Genomic DNA, 16,095 nt, shown 5'->3' on the forward strand with positions numbered 1-16,095 from the left:
CAGAGTAACTTATCTCTGAAATTCTGATGTGAATATGATTAGAAAAGGTCATTAAAAGAGGACTCTTTAGCATTTTCACATTAGCATAGCATTATCCGTGTGTGGTGTTGTTTAAGTAAAACCTGCATCTTATTGATTTATTTTTCATTATTAGCAACATTTTAAGCCAAAGACCAAACTTGCATGTCATGATTTATAAAAATGTGAAATTTGACTTCCTGAAACCACACATTATGCCTCTGACTGCTAACCCCATCTCTCTGTCTCTCTCTCTCTCTCTCTCTCTCTCTCTCTCTCTCTCTGTGTGTGTGTGTGTGTGTGTGTGTGTGTCCCTCAGGCGCGTGGTCTGGACCTGTCGCGGGTGCGGACCTGTGTGGTGGTGGCGGAGGAGCGGCCCAGGATAGCGCTCACCCAGTCCTTCTCCAAGCTCTTCAAGGACCTGGGCCTCCACCCCCGCGCCGTCAGCACCTCCTTCGGGTGCCGGGTCAATCTGGCCATCTGTCTGCAGGTCAGTGCTGTGCTCTCTCGCTCTCTCTCTTTTCTCTCTCTCTCTCTCTCTCTCTCTCTCTGTGTCTCTCTCTGTCTCTCTCTCTCTGTCTCTCTTTCTCTCTCTCTCTCTCTCTCTCTCTCTCTCTCTGTATATGTGAGTGTGTGTATTCATGTGTGTGTTTTTTTTTTTTGGCCAAGATTCCATGTACATTCCCGACAGAATAGTCAGAATCGGATCCGTCCCCTTTTGAATATACTGCACATCCTTCGTTTTCAATGTATTTTTGAAACTTCCTAACCTGCTTTCTCAGTTAGTCTCTGAGCCGCTGGAGTGACGGATTGGGTGTAATCTCTTGGCTAACATGGTTTGCACTTGTATGCGGGACTGCACAGATTACTGTATTCCGCTGCGGATTTTCCAGTTGCTAAATCAGGAGCGTTTTTGAGCTTTTAGGTTTTAGAGCAAATGTGGGTGCTTTGGAGGTTAAGCAGGGGGACTGGAACTGGAACCAGTACTTCTGCGAGCTACTTCCTGTCCGTGCGAGGGATGTGCAGTTAGCCCTGCTGGTTCAACACCAACTGTTTTGGATTTTGCGACCAAATGCCATATTTCCAGTGGCTCCAGTGAAGGGTTACAACACTGAGAGGGTGCCATTACTGTGCCCCAGCAGATGATTTCAGTGTTGTGTTCTTAAACCTGTTCAGAAGTAGGACACTGAGAGGGCCCCAGCAGATGATGTCAGTGTTGTGTTCTTAAACCTGTTCAGAAGTAGGACACTGAGAGGGCCCCAGCAGATGATTTCAGTGTTGTGTTCTTAAACCTGTTCAGAGGAGGAAATGAGCATCTCATTTCTGTTTGTTATTGTTGTGTTTGACATCTAGTGACATTCGTTCTGTGATTCTTTGATTCATTGTTTTTTTGTTTGCCTTTGTTTTCCCCACCCTCATGTTGTCTTTCATGTTTCCTTTTTATCTGTCATCTTCTCACCCTCACCCCTCCCTCCTCCTCCTCCCCTCTCCTCCTTCCCCTCTCTGTCTCTCTCCTCGTCCTCATTCACTCTCTCCTCTCCTCCTCCTCATCCCCTCTCTGTCTCCCTCCTCCTCCTCCTCCTCCCCCTCCTCTCCCCCTCTCTGTCTCTCTCCTCGTCCTCCTTCACTCTCTCTCTCCTCCTCCTCCTCCTCATCCCACCTCTCTGTCTCCCTCCTCCTCCTCCTCCTCCTCCTCTCCCCCTCTCTGTCTCTCTCCTCCTCTCCTCCCCCCTCCTCTCCCCTCTCTGTCTCTCCTCCTCCTCCTCCTCCTCCCCCCTCCTCTCCCCCTCTCTGTCTCTCTCCTCCTCCTCCTCCTCCTCCTCTCCCCCTCTCTGTCTCTCTTCTCATCCTCATTCACTCTCTCCTCTCCTCTCCTCCTCATCCTCATTCACTCTCTCCTCTCCTCTCCTCTCCTCCTCCTCCTCCTCCTCATCCCACCTCTTGCTGATGCAGCCTCACGGGCTGGGGAAGCTTGCTGATCAGGTAGGGAGGCCTCGCCCGTGTTCCCCAGCCAGCCAGCCGCCAGCTACGGGATGAGGAGGCTGGCTAGCTTTGCTTCTGTCCGCAGCGCTGGGGGCTTGTGGGAGCCTGATCCCTGTAGTGCCGTTGTGAGATGCATTGTGGGTGACTGGGGTTTAGCGGCGTTGGTGGTTTAAGTAGCCTACGTTTTCCACCTAAGGGGATGTGGCTGCTTGACTAATCAACTGATAGATTAATGGACTAATAGAAGAATCTTGTTATCCCTATTTGTCAGCATACACCGTAGTGTAGAGCTACACTCTTGAGGAAAACGTTCCTGTATTCATCAGTATCCGAATTTCATTTGGCCCCCAAATTTAGCACCTGGGTTCTACCAGAATGAGTGGTGGAACAAGTTGGAACAAAGGCCTCTGCCCCATTCAGTTTTCCTTAAGAGTGTAGCGTAGCCTTGTCCCAGGGGAGGGAGCCAGCTTTGCTATACCTCCGTAATAACGGGTTTTGCGACCTCGGTCATTATCTCAGCTGAACTCTGCAGACTAATAGAACAGGGTCGGTGTTATGACTCAGCCGCCACCAGGTGGGTGGACAACTTAATCCCTTCTCAATCACCCAGCTCATTAAGACCCCCCACTCATAACGAATAAATCAGGGCGAGCCACACAGCTCCAAAACAAATGGACACACGGAAACACCGCCCGCGCCGTGCTGGCCCACGCCGGCACTGATCACCGGTCCCTGAGCCTCATCCAGAGTCTCCTCATTCCATCGGCCCTCCTTGGCCAGTCAGTGTAACCTCAGCAGTGTAGGTGGCTGGTAGCAAGCAGGGTGTTGAAGCATGGGACCGTGTGTGGGGGCTTGACGGAGAGCCTTGGGTGAGGAATGGGGCCGGAAGGCTCCGTCGCTGCTGCTGCTGCTGCTGCTGCTGCTGCTGGAGGTCTGGAGGAGGGAGAGCCAGAGGGTGCCCTCTGCTGCTGCTGGAGGTCTGGAGGAGGGAGAGCCAGAGGGAGCCCTCTGCTGCCCCCTGGAGGTCTGGAGGAGGGAGAGCCAGAGGGTGCCCTCTGCTGCTGCTGGAGGTCTGGAGGAGGGAGAGCCAGAGGGAGCCCTCTGCTGCCCCCTGGAGGTCTGGAGGAGGGAGAGCCAGAGGAGCCCTCTGCTGCCCCCTGGAGGTCTGGAGGAGGGAGAGCCAGAGGGTGCCCTCTGCTGCTGCTGGAGGTCTGGAGGAGGGAGAGCCAGAGGGAGCCCTCTGCTGCCCCCTGGAGGTCTGGAGGAGGGAGAGCCAGAGGGTGCCCTCTGCTGCCCCCTGGAGGTCTGGAGGAGGGAGAGCCAGAGGGAGCCCTCTGCTGCCCCTGGAGGTCTGGAGGAGGGAGAGCCAGAGGGTGCCCTCTGCTGGCTGCTTCCCCACTGGGAGCCCAGGCTCTGGCCGGGTGCTGCTGAGCGAGGGGTCCACTGCCGTGCTGCTTCTAGCTGGGTTAGCGGCGCTAGTCGGGCTGGGTGGAGAAGCGCATGCAGGCGTCTCCGGTGGCGGGTGGGTGGGGTGGTTGTCATGGTGAAGGAGTGGAGGAGGAGGGGTGGGGGGTGTCATGGTGGCGGGGTGGATGAATGCTGAAATCAGGAACACTTGTGCAGTTCGCTGGAGGCGTTTGAGCCTGAGGATGTCAGTCATTCCGTAATCACCTGACATGCTGCTTGGCTGGAAATGACTTTGCTGTGACTCAGAGCTGAGTCACCAGTGCGGTGTGGAGATGCGTTACGACCGTTGTCATTAGACGGCAGCACAGCATCGCTGCTAGATTCACAACCGTGACGACGCCCTCCAAGCCTGGAAATCTGACAAGGCAGACGAGAGCTTTTGTATTTTTAATGAAGGAGGTGACTAAGAGTCTACGACCCATGGGTGAAACGCACTTCCCTCATCTCTGGAGCTGACACACAATGGGTTTTTTTGGCATTAGTCACACACACACACACACACACACACACACACACACACTCACACACACACACACACTCACACACACACACACACACACACACACACACACACACACACACACACACACACACACACACACACACACCACAGAAATGAGGGAACTGTTGATCCTTTCTGGAGGTGGAGGATGGGGAGATGACAGTGTTCTGTTCCCCACGCACAGCACACCATCCACCATTTAGACAGTAATAATATATAATAATATATTAGTCTACGCTATATATAGTGCATAGTGTCATGTATTTTTCTCTGTGCTGCTGGTTATCTGGCTTGTTTTTACTGCTCTAGTGATTTCTGTCTTGCATTTTGATTTTGATTCTGGCCATGATCATTGGGTTTGGCCTTGATCCTGAGTAAGCCCCTCTTACTAATAACTACTACTGATTAGTGTGTTGTGGAAGGGCTGAGGCAATGGCTGGGTAACATTTCACATGAATATCTATGAAGGGAAGCATTATGTCTGTATTTAGAATGCCTGACATGGTGTCCATGACATTTGAAATCGGGGCATTCCAGCTAAAATGCTGCTCTTGATCTATTCATGTGTCTCCCAATAAACACTCACGTATATATCAGTCTGCAGCTGCATAAGCACACACATACCTGAGTGTTTATTAGTTGATGGAAATGCACACAGCATAATGCTTACCCGTGGTATATACGGCACAACAGACAGAGAGTCCTACAGCGGAGGATATTTCATAGGAAGTGATACCCAGCTTTTCTCAGGAAATTGACATTTCCAGGCTTTTGTGGTGAAAATGCGGAATCAGTGTGTCATTGCAAAAACTAACTGACGTATGACTGATCTCTAGCGTTGGGCTCTTGGTTTGTAGGGCACCTCGGGACCGGACCCGACTACAGTGTTCGTGGACATGCGAGCCCTGCGACACGACAGGTGAGCGCTACGCCCCACGGCATCACCCCACTAAAGATCCGCTCACTAGCTAGTGCCTCAGCGCTACGCCCCACACCATCACCCCACTAAAGATCCGCTCACTAGCTAGTGCCTCAGCGCTACGCCCCACGGCATCACCCCACTAAAGATCCGCTCACTAGCTAGTGCCTCAGCGCTACGCCCCACGGCATCACCCCACTAAAGATCCGCTCACTAGCTAGTGCCTCAGCGCTACGCCCCACGGCATCACCCCACTAAAGATCCGCTCACTAGCTAGTGCCTCAGCGCTACGCCCCACGGCATCACCCCACTAAAGATCCGCTCACTAGCTAGTGCCTCAGCGCTACGCCCCACGCCATCACCCCACTAAAGATCCGCTCACTAGCTAGTGCCTCAGCGCTACGCCCCACGGCATCACCCCACTAAAGATCCGCTCACTAGCTAGTGCCTCAGCGCTACGCCCCACGCGCATCACCCCTAAAGATCCGCTCACTAGCTAGTGCCTCAGCGCTGCGCCCCACGCCATCACCCACTAAAGATCCGCTCACTAGCTAGTGCCTCAGCGCTACGCCCCACACCATCACCCACTAAAGATCCGCTCACTAGCTAGTGCCTCAGCGCTACGCCCCACGCATCACCCCACTAAAGATCCGCTCACTAGCTAGTGCCTCAGCGCTACGCCCCACGCCATCACCCCACTAAAGATCCGCTCACTAGCTAGTGCCTCAGCGCTACGCCCCACGGCAATCACCCCACTAAAGATCCGCTCACTAGCTAGTGCCTCAGCGCTACGCCCCACGCCATCACCCCACTAAAGATCCGCTCACTAGCTAGTGCCTCAGCGCTACGCCCCACACCATCACCCCACTAAAGATCCGCTCACTAGCTAGTGCCTCAGCGCTACGCCCCACGCCATCACCCCACTAAAGATCCGCTCACTAGCTAGTGCCTCAGCGCTGCGCCCCACGCCATCACCCCACTAAAGATCCGCTCACTAGCTAGTGCCTCAGCGCTACGCCCCACACCATCACCCACTAAAGATCCGCTCACTAGCTAGTGCCTCAGCGCTACGCCCCACGCCATCACCCCACTAAAGATCCGCTCACTAGCTAGTGCCTCAGCGCTGCGCCCCACGCCATCACCCCACTAAAGATCCGCTCACTAGCTAGTGCCTCAGCGCTACGCCCCACGCCATCACCCCACTAAAGATCCGCTCACTAGCTAGTGCCTCAGCGCTGCGCCCCACACCATCACCCCACTAAAGATCCGCTCACTAGCTAGTGCCTCAGCGCTACGCCCCACGCCATCACCCCACTAAAGATCCGCTCACTAGCTAGTGCCTCAGCGCTGCGCCCCACGCCATCACCCCACTAAAGATCCGCTCACTAGCTAGTGCCTCAGCGCTGCGCCCCACGGCATCACCCCACTAAAGATCCGCTCACTAGCTAGTGCCTCAGCGCTACGCCCCACGCCATCACCCACTAAAGATCCGCTCACTAGCTAGTGCCTCAGCGCTACGCCCCACGGCATCACCCCACTAAAGATCCGCTCACTAGCTAGTGCCTCAGCGCTACGCCCCACGCCATCACCCCCACTAAAGATCCGCTCACTAGCTAGTGCCTCAGCGCTACGCCCCACGCCATCACCCACTAAAGATCCGCTCACTAGCTAGTGCCTCAGCGCTACGCCCCACGGCATCACCCCACTAAAGATCCGCTCACTAGCTAGTGCCTCAGCGCTACGCCCCACGCCATCACCCCACTAAAGATCCGCTCACTAGCTAGTGCCTCAGCGCTACGCCCCAACCATCACCCCACTAAAGATCCGCTCACTAGCTAGTGCCTCAGCGCTACGCCCCACGCCATCACCCACTAAAGATCCGCTCACTAGCTAGTGCCTCAGCGCTGCGCCCCACGCCATCACCCCACTAAAGATCCGCTCACTAGCTAGTGCCTCAGCGCTACGCCCCACACCATCACCCCACTAAAGATCCGCTCACTAGCTAGTGCCTCAGCGCTACGCCCCACGCCATCACCCACTAAAGATCCGCTCACTAGCTAGTGCCTCAGCGCTGCGCCCACGCCATCACCCCACTAAAGATCCGCTCACTAGCTAGTGCCTCAGCGCTACGCCCCACGCCATCACCCCACTAAAGATCCGCTCACTAGCTAGTGCCTCAGCGCTGCGCCCCACACCACCCCACTCACCAGCTCACTAAAGATCCGCTCACTAGCTAGTGCCTCAGCGCTACGCCCCACGCCATCACCCCACTAAAGATCCGCTCACTAGCTAGTGCCTCAGCGCTACGCCCCACGGCATCACCCCACTAAAGATCCGCTCACTAGCTAGTGCCTCAGCGCTACGCCCCACGCCATCACCCCACTAAAGATCCGCTCACTAGCTAGTGCCTCAGCGCTACGCCCCACACCCATCACCCCACTAAAGATCGCTCACTAGCTAGTGCCTCAGCGCTACGCCCACGCCATCACCCCACTAAAGATGCCGCTCACTAGCTAGTGCCTCAGCGCTGCGCCCCACGCCATCACCCCACTAAAGATCCGCTCACTAGCTAGTGCCTCAGCGCTACGCCCCCACACCATCACCCCACTAAAGATCCGCTCACTAGCTAGTGCCTCTCAGCGCTTACGCACACACCATCCACCCCACTTAAAGATCGCCACAGCATGCCTCAGCGCTACGCCAGCCATCACCCCACTAAAGATCCGCTCACTAGCTAGTGCCTCAGCGCTTGCGCCCCACGCCATCACCCCACTAAAGATCCGCTCACTAGCTAGTTGCCTCAGCGCTACGCCCCACGCCATCACCCCACTAAAGATCCGCTCACTAGCTAGTTGCCTCAGCGCTACGCCCCCACGCCATCACCCCACTAAAGATCCGCTCACTAGCTAGTGCCGTCAGCGCTACGCCCCACGCCATCACCCCACTAAAGATCCGCTTCCACTAGCTAGTGCCTTCAGCGCTACGCCCCACCCCATCACCCCACTAAAGATTCCGCCTCACTAGCTATGTGCCTCGGGCGCTACGTCCCCACGCCATCACCCCACTAAAGATTCCGCTCACTAGCTAGTGCCTCAGCGGTGCTACGGCCCCACGCCCATCATCCCCACTTAAAGATGCGTCACGTAGCTAGTGCCTGCAGCGGCTACGCCCCAGTCGCCATCACCCCACTAAAGATCCGCTCACTAGCTAGTGCCTCAGCGCTTACGGCCCCACGCCATCACCCCACTAAAGATCCGCTCACTAGCTAGTGCCTCGGCGCAGTGATTGGTGGGGATCTTCACATCAATCTGTGCTTTAGCCTGGCTATGCCACGGTACACATAACAACACGGTGTACAAATGGGTCAAAGTACTTACCATTTTTGAATAATTAAGAAGGTCTTCTATTATTGATGAAGTGTAAAGCGTAGCGCTACTAGAAAGGGTACAGTGAACAGTATTCACTCGTCACACTGTTCATTACAGTACCCATAATGCAGTTGGGCAGGGAGTGGCACACACAATAGATAATAGCACAAAAGATAAGCATGGCTTTAGTCTGTGGTGTCACCTGGCAGATAAGGTCTTTAACACCGTGCTCTTCCCAAAGAGAACGTCTTTAACACCGTGCTCTTCCCAAAGAGAACTTCTTTAACACCGTGCTCTTCCCAAAGAGAACGTCTTTAAGACCGTGCTCGTCCCATAGATAAGGTCTTTAACACCGTGCTCTTCCCACAGAGAAGTTATTTTTGGGTGCGTAGACTAGATGTGTAATCGGGGCAGTGAAAGGAAGTCTGCACTCCAAAGTTCTTTTTTATTATTATTATTATTATTTTCCTTTTAGCAGCAGGGGCATCACAACAAACATGTTGGCATATAGCCTTCCTCTGTGTCATCAGTGGTGTCACCTGAAATATATAACCATCGGAGCAATCTGATGCATAGGCACTGTGAATACACAGCTTTGATTTGTTTTTAAGTGTTGGCTGTTATGCCCATTTCATGAGTGCTTCTCTCTCCCCCCCCCCCCAGAGTTCGACTCGTTGAGAGGGGTTCACCTCATAGCTTACCACTCATGGAGTCTGGAAAGGTGAGTCACCATTTAGCATAACAGCTTTCCACCAAGCAACACAGTGAACTCAGAGATGACGAGTTTTATTTATTTATTTATTTATTTATTCATTCATTCATTCATTTATTTATTTATTTATTTATTTTTCATCCAGATTCTGCCTGGTGTTCGGATCATCATTGCCAATCCTGAGACCAAGGGGCCTTTGGGTGACTCACACCTGGGGGAGGTGAGTAGGCCTGAGGCGTCTGGAGGAATGCCTGCGGCGTCTGGAGTAATGAGGACCCACACTCTCTCAGAGGGAATTTGATTGGTCCTGCAGGAGAGTTAGCATTGGCGCTCGGATATTTAACAGCATAAAATACTGAATGTATTTCCATAAACAACTCCAGCATATTATATAACATGGTTCTAATCATTCTGGGATCAGTGAATGCTTGCAGTCTCAGCCGTTCAGGTCGTAGGTGTCACGTGATTGGGAAAGTTTGCCCACTCATCCTGATGAGAAGCCTTGAGCTCTCAGTTTGATCATCCTGCCATATAGCCCTTTGAGCTGGCTCAGCCTCCCCACAAATGGATGCAGATTTTAAGTAAAAAAAATGTTGTCTGATAATCTGCTGAATCTTTCCAATTTACACACACCCATCAAACGCTCGAGACTTTGTTGACCCCTCTCCAAAATATGGCACGGATTTTACCATAAAGTCTGGTGTTCATGTTGTTGGACCAAATTGCTTTTGGCCGGGCAGTCTTGAGGTTTCCCAGACGCTGGTTGGCTCCGATATTTGTCCCGTGGTCACAAACGTAGCTCTCTCTCTTTGGCAACGCCGCGGCCCATTTCTGTCCGAGTGTGCCCGTATTCCGTGCTTCATGTCTTAATTTAACTGCAGTTCCACTTTCTCTCGGGGAAGCCTAGATTGATTGAGTGTGTAGGCTCATGTCCCTTTGAACGAAAGCCAAATGGATCAGATGTGTAATCATGAATGCTCATAAATATCCCCCCCCTTGTCTGTCAGATCTGGGTGCACAGCGCCCACAACGGCAGCGGCTACTTCACCGTGTACGGGGACGAGGCGCTGCAGTCGGACCACTTCACCTCGCGGCTCAGCTTCGGGGACACCGCGACGGTGTGGGCGCGCACCGGTTACCTGGGCTTCCTGCGGCGGACTGAGCTCACAGACGCCAGCGGAGGTACCGCAGGACCACGCACTCTCCATGTTTGACCACGCCAGTACAGTCTCAGAAGTTACACAGAACTGATGTTGTTGATGGGGTGTACCTGCAGATGGGTTGTGAGAACCCATTTCAGATGATCTAGTGAAACAACAGTCATATCTAAGAACCCATTTCAGATGATCTAGTGAAACAACAGTCATATCTAAGAACCCATTTCAGATGATCTAGTGAAACAACAGTCATATCTAAGGACCCATTTCAGATGATCTAGTAGTGAAACAACAGTCATATCTAAGAACCCATTTCAGATGATCTAGTAGTGAAACAACAGTCATATCTAAGACCCCATTTCAGATGATCTAGTAGTGAAACAACAGTCATATCTAAGACCCCATTTCAGATGATCTAGTAGTGAAACAACAGTCATATCTAAGACCCCATTTCAGATGATCTAGTGAAGCAACAGTCATATCTAAGACCCCATTTCAGATGATCAAGTGAAACAACAGTCATATCTAAGACCCCATTTCAGATGATCTAGTGAAACAACAGTCATATCTAAGACCCCATTTCAGATGATCAAGTGAAACAACAGTCATATCTAAGAAGTTAGTCTGGTCACTAAGAAGGGGGGGGGAGCCAGGCCGCACACTCACATTTTAGTATTAAAGTAAAACTCATTCAAAATGTGCTTAATGCAATAGGATCGAGTCCTCTGCCCAGTCATCAAACTTCTCCCCTACAATTGACTTATCACAACTGGTTGTGTTTTCATTCTAACCTCATTATCAGAACATTGATAATTTAATATTAAAATATCAGTGTTCTGACATCTCTGGCAAAGTACAATGATTCTAAAAGTAACCACACAGTAAATAGCCCAGACCATTTGACTCCATAAAAGCGAGCGGTTGATGTTTAATGTTTGGTTTTCACGTTTTTTGATTGTGTTTTTTTAAAGATTTAGCTCTCAGTGAATCTGTGTTCAGTTCTTACTCTCTGTGTTCAGTTCTTACTCTTCAGTATGAATGCCCTCACATTTGTGGGTTCCAATTTGATATCCGCAGGAAAAACTGTCTCGGGTAGCATATGAAAATGGATAAGGCATGTTGCTTTACTTTTTTGAAAGACACAGTCCTGATCAACAGTCCTAATCAATAGTCCTGATCAACAGTCCTAATCAATAGTCCTAATCAATAGCTGTTAGAAGATTTTCAGGGACATGATGTAAGTGGTGCACCTGGTTTTGAAGAGGCAAACCTCTAATAAACCAGGAGCACAAAGCCTGTGTGTGTGCCCTGCCGTCTGAGCCTGTGTGTGTGCCCTGCCGTCTGAGCCTGTGTTTGTGTATCCCCCTCAGAGAGACACGACGCCCTGTATGTGGTCGGGGCGCTGGACGAGGCCATGGAGCTCAGGGGGATGAGGTACCACCCCATTGACATCGAGACATCCGTCATACGCACTCACAAGAGCATCACAGAATGGTAGGCACCTCTTTTTGAAGCATAAATCAGATTTGAGGATTTAAAATACAAATTTATGTGTGACAAAAATTGACATTTGTTTCCATATGATATATTTCTGGAACTAAGAAATCCGGTGTATGTTGTAATTGACTAGGGACAAAAGTCTGTAAGTAAGAGATACAGTAATAATGCTTCCCATTGGATGAATGTGTGCATTTTCTCGTTACTCAACGCTTATCACAAGGGACATCTTTTTCGTAACAGTGCAGGTTTCTTAATAACTAATGATTTAATGAATGAATGAATGACTAATGACTAAATGGCAAATGAACCCGTGTGCCCCCCAGTGCGGTGTTTCCCTGGACCAACCTGTTGGTGGTGGTGGTGGAGCTGGAGGGGTCGGAGCAGGAGGCCCTGGACCTGGTGCCACTGGTGACCCACGCGGTGCTGGAGGAGCACTACCTGATCGTGGGCGTGGTGGTGGTGGTGGACATCGGCGTCATCCCCATCAACTCGCGCGGCGAGAAGCAGCGCATGCACCTGCGGGACGGCTTCCTGGCCGACCAACTGGACCCCATCTATGTGGCCTATAACATGTAGCTTGTGTATGGAAGTGTGTGTGTGTGTGTGTAGGTGTGTGTGTAGGTGTGTGTGTGTGTGTGTGTGTGTGTGTGTGTGTGTGTGTGTGTAATGAATGAGTATAGGTGTGTGTTTGTTTATTTTTTATTTACGCAAGACTGCAAATGACTGGGTCTTCTTCAGAGGAGAGAGAGAAAGAGAGGAGGCCTGTCAAAGAGACACGGCGGGGAACACGGCATCGCTGGCAGTGTTGAGCATTCAGAGGAGACCAGGCACAGGGTTAGGATAGGAACTGCATGGCTTTGAAAAAAAAATAATGAAAGAAAAGGAGGCTGCTCGTGTTTTCTTCTCCATGGTGGAAGAAGAACCCTCTCCCGCAAACCCTATTGTAAAACACGCTTTTTTTATTTGCTTGTTTTGAATATTGCATTTTATTTTTTGGAGAAAAAAAACAACAAACTCAGTGTGTGTGTGTGTGTGTGTGTGTGTGTGTGTGTGTGTGTGGCTGTTTCATGTAATGTAACTGCTGGCATTCGCTCATTTTTAGTCAATGGCGAAGGGTATTTTTTGAAAAGAAAAAAAGAGATATATATGTATATCGACATACCGTGGCAAACTGTGTAATTTTATGTTTGGTAGTTTTATTTGGAGTAGCGTGTTGAAAGTATACACGTAACAAAGCAAAACTTACCCATTTGGTTCTTTCATTTAAAAGAGAAGAGAGGTACGGGAAAAAAAAGGATTTGTATGTATGTTGGAACCGTCCATCTGCTAAATTTGACGTTCTGATCTTTGATCTTTGTAAATGTTCTTGTCCCTCCCCCAATAACTGGCTGGGGTGTGAAAGACCCCTAGCGTTTTGGATTCCTTCATGTTTAATATCATTGTACAAAGCTTAGGGTAAACACAAAGTCCAGTTGATATAGTGTAAGTATGTACAGAGAATAGTTCTTATTTATTTTGTTCTTTTTAGAAGTGTGTGAGAGAAGACAATTGAAAATGTTTTCCTCATTAAATATTGCTAATATAAAAAAAAACAAAGCATTGTATCATCTTGAGTGAGTAGTATCACATCAAGTATATGTAAAAATATAAATATATATACAAATCTATATAAATATATATAAAAATAAGACCTAGGAATCACCAATGAAAAGTTTCAAATGCAGTACTTCCCACTTGCATGGTGTGTCACAGGCAAAAGTGAGTTTTGAGAGTTACACACAGACACGAATATCGATTTGATCCCATTTACAATGAACACAGAGAAACCAGATGTTCTTGGAAAGTATGACGAATGCAGACAGGAAATATGTGTCGCTGGGGTCAGAAAATATATATATATATATAAATATATATATATATATGTGTGTGTGTGTGTTTCTTTTAGATGAAAAGGTTTATCATGCCCTTATCGAGTGATAAAGAATCTTTAACAATGTGCCTGGAATTTTGTTTACGCTCTGCTTTCCATAATTCAGATTTGCATCACAACCTCATATACTGTGAGTTGCTGATTTGTATTTTTTATTTTTTTTTGTTCTATCATTTATTTGACTTTGCCGTCCATCTCATTTCATGTATATTCTTTTTTCACGAATTTTAACTATTTATTTTTACCCTTTTGTTTGTTGAATGCTTCATTAACTTCTGTTAACAGAATATCATTGGGGGGAAAAGAACAGTTGAACTGATGATTATCATCTTTTAAAAATGTCATAATTATGTGAGTACTGTAATTCTAGCTACATCCAAGATACAACAGCTCAAAGATATTGATGACACAGATCTGTCTCCAAAATCACTGTGCTAATCAAGGCGATATGTGGCATGTGAACTTTTTGTCTGATGTCATTGTAGTCACATGGTCCATTTTCACCAACGATGATGTGGAAATATCTTACTGGTCAAAGGCTCTCCAGATCTCTCACTGATGGGGTTTTCTGACCGTAAGCTTCAGAAGAGAGGAGCCCAAAATATCTGAATGAACCACTCTTTACAGAAGGCAGTTCTCCCAAAGACGAGTAGTAGGCTACTCCATAAGACTATAAGAGAAAGAACAGTGGCAAAACTAGTGTTTACGTATGTGTAACTACATCAGTTTCATGGTTGTTTTTTTTTGCCTGTTTGTTTCATTACGTTTTTAAGTAGCCAACATCAGTCATGGGAATAATGAATTGCAGACACCTGGTACTCATTACATCTGGTCAGCCTCCCATAAAGCAGGTTCTGTTCGTTCTGTGATATGGAGACGATTCACATGGTGGTATTGATTATTGGGATCTTGCTGCAGTCAGTGACATTTGACATTGGGATGGGCTAAATTATAAACAAAAAATATCAAAACCCTGTTTCCTATTTTTTCCCCTTTTTGTAGTGTGATGGAGTGTGGGACCTGGACTTACACCTAACCATAAGGTGGAAATGCAACCAATGTTTTGTTTCATTCTGTTGAAAAAGACAACAAACGAAAGTCTTAACAAATGTGTTTGATAGCATCAGTGTTGTCATTCCCATACAAAAAAAAAAAAAAATACAGAAATGTTTTCCCGTTTTTGAAAAAAAAAAAAGGTGCACATCATTTTCGACCTGTGACGTTATTTCCTTCTTTGGTTGGAAATCTAGACTTACTACGTGAGAGAGTCTGCATGGTGTCTGTAAATATTGTTGGTTACATTTAAAAAAAAAAAAAAGCTTAAGAAAAAAAAAAAGAACAAGATTTATTTTGTATGGTGCAGGTGTGTTTTAAATTCTGTTTTGTACACATAAAAAAGTATTCAATGACACTTTTATAGGAGCCTGCTTCGGCCAACCTTCACAAGATATGGTGCAATAAAGTGCTTTGATTGGTAAAAACTGTGATTTTCTGTGCAGATTGCAAAACTACTGGCTTTAACTACGAGCTGTTGTATCCTAGTGAAAAGACACCCTAAAATAGATTTTCAAACGCATTGATACCTGTGGATGATATGTTTATTGTACCTTGTACATATACATAGAGTACTATTACATATGTAAATGCCAGAGGGGGAATCTCACAGCGAAATGTCAGATATGGGTAAGACTGTACAGACAGATGCATACAGGGGAAGAAAAGGGGCGCTTCTACCATGTCGCAGGCTGGTGGGTTGGGAATACTCTTTTCAGTAGTAATTTCTCTTCCCCACATAAATATTAACGAAATTCTGTTTTAAAATTTAAAAAGTGGATTGGATCCAAAGGAATTAAAAAATATATATTAATAAAAAAAAAGATGAGAGAAGTCCAAAACAAAAGTGTAACATCAAGGCAATGTGGGACAAAGTAAAGCCAAAGTGAGAAACTTTCAAAGACAAAAAAAAAAAAGGTATAGAACCCACTTTACATGCAGACGGGAATGCGGAGAGTTCCCCACCTTAGAAATCACAAATACTCATTTTTTTACAGATTGAACTTTTATAAAATACATAGTTAATGCATTCATGAAATGTACATATGCTACTAACGTGCAAACGGCATCAAATATTCACGTTTAGTGGCAAACATTTATTTACATGTAGTGCAACGGTGAGGTGAGAGAGAGCAGGGGGTGGGTGGGGTGGGGTGGGGGGGCACAGAGAAACAGATAGAGCAGGGGGGACCTTTGGCTGTACAGCCTACAAGCACAGCGGAGACACACCCAGTGCTTCACAAAGAGACAGGAAATCAAATGCACCCACGGAGGAGTCTGTGCAACATCGCTGGACAAGCTGACGTGTTCCTCCCCCCAGATGGACAGACTCATGAGACCGCAGTGACCATCGTCAGTTTGGACACGCCACTGTCTTCTCCACGGAGCCCAACACATGATCCAGTGACCATCGTCAGTTTGGACACGCCACTGTCCACTCCACGGAGCCCAACACATGATCCAGTGACCATCGTCAGTTTGGACA

The 16,095-nt window shown here is 48.5% G+C and overlaps 1 protein-coding gene across 7 annotated transcripts in view; it reads left to right on the plus strand.

Moving 5' to 3' along the window:
• Positions 1–15,037, plus strand: part of dip2ca (disco-interacting protein 2 homolog Ca) — a 110,507-nt gene extending 95,470 nt beyond the window's left edge. For 5 of the 7 annotated variants that reach the window (XM_031583701.2, XM_031583702.2, XM_031583706.2 and 2 more), the window contains 8 exons: positions 338–508; positions 1,972–2,001; positions 4,828–4,889; positions 8,921–8,978; positions 9,115–9,189; positions 9,977–10,151; positions 11,497–11,620; positions 11,950–15,037. In XM_031583701.2, coding sequence (XP_031439561.1) covers positions 338–508; positions 1,972–2,001; positions 4,828–4,889; positions 8,921–8,978; positions 9,115–9,189; positions 9,977–10,151; positions 11,497–11,620; positions 11,950–12,202 — 948 coding nt within the window. In that variant the 3' untranslated portion in view covers positions 12,203–15,037. The remainder of the gene's footprint in view (positions 1–337; positions 509–1,971; positions 2,002–4,827; positions 4,890–8,920; positions 8,979–9,114; positions 9,190–9,976; positions 10,152–11,496; positions 11,621–11,949) is intronic. The other 2 variants (XM_031583703.2, XM_031583707.2) reach the window with 1 other exon arrangement.
• The last annotated feature ends 1,058 nt before the right edge of the window (positions 15,038–16,095 follow it).

The sequence above is a fragment of the Clupea harengus genome, chromosome 17 (assembly GCF_900700415.2).
Source record: "Clupea harengus chromosome 17, Ch_v2.0.2, whole genome shotgun sequence".
Classification (NCBI taxonomy): domain Eukaryota; kingdom Metazoa; phylum Chordata; class Actinopteri; order Clupeiformes; family Clupeidae; genus Clupea; species Clupea harengus.